The 4233-nt window shown below is 36.6% G+C and overlaps 1 protein-coding gene across 1 annotated transcript; it reads right to left on the reverse strand.

Moving 5' to 3' along the window:
• LOC110730703 (glucan endo-1,3-beta-glucosidase 2-like) lies at positions 1–4233 on the reverse strand. Its single transcript, XM_021910525.1, has 3 exons — positions 3827–4233; positions 788–2041; positions 1–708 (listed from the first exon to the last, which is right to left on the reverse strand). Exons 1-3 carry the CDS (start codon positions 3882–3884, stop codon positions 521–523), a joined length of 1500 nt encoding a protein of 499 aa, XP_021766217.1. The 5' UTR covers positions 3885–4233; the 3' UTR covers positions 1–520.

A 4233-nucleotide genomic window follows, 5' to 3' on the forward strand; every position in this document is an offset into this window, starting at 1 on the left:
AAAGTCAATACTATGCATTGTGCATTGAATAATTGTGTTACAATTGTATTCATAACAACCTTCACATTTGAATGAATTTTCTCTAGTTCTACCATGCCGTTAAAATAAATCCTAAGCTAAGATTTATGTCCTCTGATAAACAGGATATTGTCAGGCCAACCTGCACCCAAATATTTAGTGAGGTGAAGGGGAAGACAAAATATGGCCCAACTACAATCATCAAACAAATAACTTGGGAATTGATTTCTGCACCATTTGGTTTGCTATCCGCACACCCCGAGTCCCAATTGGAGAGGAGTGTTTTGTGTAAAATCGGAGCGCAAATATAAATAATGGTGTGCAGAAATCATCAGCCAAATAATAGAACAAAAACAGCTAAACATCAATTGATACCTACAACTGTGTTCCTATTTGACAGTTTGGAGTGGCAGTACTGTAGGGCGAAAATCTATCAGGGAAACGAGGAGGTCCCTTCAGTTTCCACCCCAGCAAAAATAGGTTCGCGTCCAAAGCATAGATCTTACATGAATCTTGCAGTTGGTAAGAAAATTATGCTCCAAGTTAGAATTCCAACCATTAATAGTAATGAAGAACTTTGAGAAAACATGCTACTTGTAGAATCTGAGCTCATTGAGTTCATAGATGGTGCAGTCGCATTGGGGAAGGTGCCATTGAGACCACCCGTACTTGATGTGCAATTGCCATGACCTGCAGCAGATAAAAATCACAGATTAGAAATTGATATTCGAAAGTATGTTGAATATACAGTCTGCAGTTTTAATCATACTTGGATCGGTGGTGGTGATTTCAGCCACACCATTGAAGTCACAAGATTCCGGAGCTTTTCCTGTGTTCTGATAATAAGTGTTGAAAGCATAAGTAGCATGAGCAAATACATTATCAGGCTCATAGCAAGGCTCGCCCTGTAATAAAGGGGAACAATCCACCTTTCCAGGTCCACAGGCCCAATCCAACGCCGCCTGTACCATCCTCTTGTCAGCTCCATCTCTTGCAGTACAGTAAGTCTGGTTTGTTGTATCATTAGACAAAACAGACCCAGACTCAGTGAGACGCAAGATATATACTGGCTTCCCATTTGCATCGAATAATCCCCAATTCTTTTCTGAGGTGGCACCATCCTTTGTATCCTCGTTATATAGTTCATAGATGTAAGTACTAACACCGATTCCAGGATGTTTTGGTGTTCCTGTATTGTTGAGAATGTGCTTTATAAGATTGCTGTTGTAAGTGTTGGCATTCTCGAGAGTGGCATCGGGCTCTTTGGCATCCCCCTTCGATGGCCAGCCTGACTCCGTGACCATGATGGGGATGTTAGTGAAATTTAGATCAGCCATGGCAAAGTAAGCAGCATCCAGCATGGCGTCAAAGACATTTGTGTAATGGAGGAGTGTATTTGAATCAACAGCCTCTTTGTTTGCGGAAAGAGGTTGAAAAAGAGCATAATCTAATGGAATAACCCCATTAGAATTCATGTAATCATAGTAAGGATATATGTTGAGCATGAGATATGAATTAGTTGATTGCAAGAATTTAAGCAATGGTACCAGGACAGGGTTTAAGGAATGGTTAAAAAAGGCCTGGGATGGTGGGAAAGAATCTAGGATAACCGAGGTAGAAAGAGGTGTAGAGACTTTGATTTTGCCATCAAGATTCGACGCAACAAGTGCTGACTGGATAAATTTGAGGGCATTCACAAGGATAGGGGCAGCATTTGGGATTGTGCTCAAAACCTCAGAGCCAACACAAATTGCGGTAATGTTGGTTGCTGGATAATGTGCGACCACATTTTGTGAGACCCACCTAGCTGCAGTGGAGTTTGATTGACCAATACCAAGGATCTGATCATTAGGAATAGAGATTGTAACTTGTATACCAGTATTGGCAAGTGAAAGAAGCAATCCCCTGTCAGCATCATAGAGGCGAACGTGTCGAATATGCTGGGCTTTCAATAGTGCAACCACTTGAGTGGGGTGAGGCATGTCTGAGAGGTCTGTTCCTATATTAACTCCAATAAAAGCATCTGCAATGCACAAGGAAACTATATGAACATCTAGTGCATAAAAAAAAACGAGGCAAGAGGTTAGAAATGGTTGATGGTGTTAATTAAGCAGCTCGAGATCAGGTATCCTGAGAGCATACAGCTTTGCAGACCTAAGAATCCTGATGCTTACACAGTTACATGCGTAATAATTCTAAATCAAACCATTTGTAATGGCAGCATACTACGGCCATGACATTCTGATGGTACACAGCTATACACCCTCACATTGCTTGCTTCGGAGTACTAAAATCTATAAATGTAATTGTGCAGCAAAAGCTCTTAAACTCAAAAGATTAGACACAATCAACCAAGGCAATGTCTCAACTATGTTAAATAACTTAAGTTTTTGGCACTAAGTCATTCGACAATAAAATAGCAACGACACTATCTCCACTAGCAATCGAATGGCAAACATAATTAGACACGAGGGGTTATATATCTACATATAAACATTCCTGAAACTTTCACTTTTCTCAAGAGTGCACATTCTCCACTTTAATCAACTTAAATAGCAATTTTTTACACTAAATATCAGTTAGTCTTAACAGACCTTTCTAATCCCAAGTTAGAGGTCTTATCCAAAAAACCCATCAAAAAAAATTATTCTACAAATTCAGGTTTCTCGATTCCTCTGGTAGATAATTAGGAGAAAATGATAAACATATATGCATAAAGAAGGCATTGCATCCATATGCTTCAATATTGTTGTGGTAATTCTCAGCCCACCAAAACCAATGCAATTACCATTTCTATAAAGTTTGCCTTGATTTTTTAATCTTTGACTCCTGTCATTAACGAGGTACACAGTCTTCTAACATAAATTAAGCAATTAATCCATGCTTTGATAAAACAACAACAATAACAGACAAATACTACCAGGTACGAGTATATGCAGTCACCATTTTTTTAATTAAACTAATCACCCAACTCCCATTACAATAACTTAAGCAGCTTCTCAACAAGATTATTAGCAGACATTAAGTTAATATTATACTCTAGAATTTCCTACCCCTAAACTTTTATTTAATAAATCATCTAATTCACCCATTACAGATTTAGAGCAACAATAGCTTAAGCAGCTTCTTAACAATATTTTTTGCAGATTTACATCATTACATTAAATTAATAATCTAGCCAAATTTCTTACACATTAACTTCATAAAGTAAAAAAAAAAAAGACATTACCAAAATGACATTATTTTTGGCAACTGTTCGTATACATTTATACCAAAATTACATTAAATTCTGGGGCATCTATAAATGGCTCAAAATTGAATTTTCACTTAAATTGGAAAACATGTATACATTATTTCACATTGCTTTTGAAAAATTTGCTGAAAGCAGATGAAAATAAAGTACAACACATTCAATGAGTTTTACTGTTTCTCAACTGCTACAGTTTTAGTCTAATTTCTTACAGCAGAAAACATGCAATTACTGATTTGCCCAAAGTGTAATACCTTCTGGAAAATCTCCTACCCACATTTTCAAAATTGAACTTAAAACATTTTCTTATTTATTTTTTTTTTTTTTGTAAAAAAAAAGAAAAACTAATGTTCAAGCAAGTTTCAAAGTTGACAACTGTAAATTTTGAACAGGACAAATGAAAAAAAAAATGCATTTCTTGGGATAACTTGGATTAGTAGCAAATACCCAGAAATATAAGCATAAAAAAATGGATAAATTATGTTTGTGAACAAAAACTAAGCAAAATTTGATAAATAAAAAATACCCAGAAGTTAAAAACTGAAGTAAATTTCTCACCTTGAGCAAGAACAGTTGAAAGAAACAAGAACAACAGAGCTATAATATTAGCAGACATTGTTGAGGTTGAGGAAGAGTGAGAAAGTTTCAGAGAGAGAAAGTGTAAAAGTAAGGAAATATTTGGAAAAAGCAGGGGATTATAAGAAGAGGGGAAGAAAGAAGAAATGTGGAAATGATGTAAGGTTGATTTAGATGTCAGAAAGATCGGACGGTAGAGAAATTATGAGCAGTGAACAGTACTTAAGATGGGGAGAATACAAAGGGAGTTTTGTTGGTAAGCTGAATGTCAGTGTGTAGCCGTTGCTCAAGTTTTTCGAGTTGTTCACACAAAAGGGTTGTTTTATATTTGGTGTTTATATTTGGATTTTCTTGGGTCGATTGGGTGTTTGGGCGCAACAAAGATTGTG

Source organism: Chenopodium quinoa, unplaced genomic scaffold (assembly GCF_001683475.1).
Source record: "Chenopodium quinoa cultivar QQ74 unplaced genomic scaffold, ASM168347v1, whole genome shotgun sequence".
Classification (NCBI taxonomy): domain Eukaryota; kingdom Viridiplantae; phylum Streptophyta; class Magnoliopsida; order Caryophyllales; family Amaranthaceae; genus Chenopodium; species Chenopodium quinoa.

What these genes read in the sequence shown, in the direction of transcription:
- LOC110730703 (XM_021910525.1), bottom strand. Translation starts at nt 3,884, where the DNA reads ATGTCTGCTAATATTATAGCTCTGTTGTTCTTGTTTCTTTCAACTGTT. An exon ending in TTCAACTGTTCTTGCTCAAG is followed by an intron (nt 2,042 to 3,826) that starts GTGAGAAATTTA and finishes TGTGCATTGCAG; the next exon opens with ATGCTTTTATTGGAGTTAAT. An exon ending in AATCACCACCACCGATCCAA is followed by an intron (nt 709 to 787) that starts GTATGATTAAAA and finishes TATCTGCTGCAG; the next exon opens with GTCATGGCAATTGCACATCA.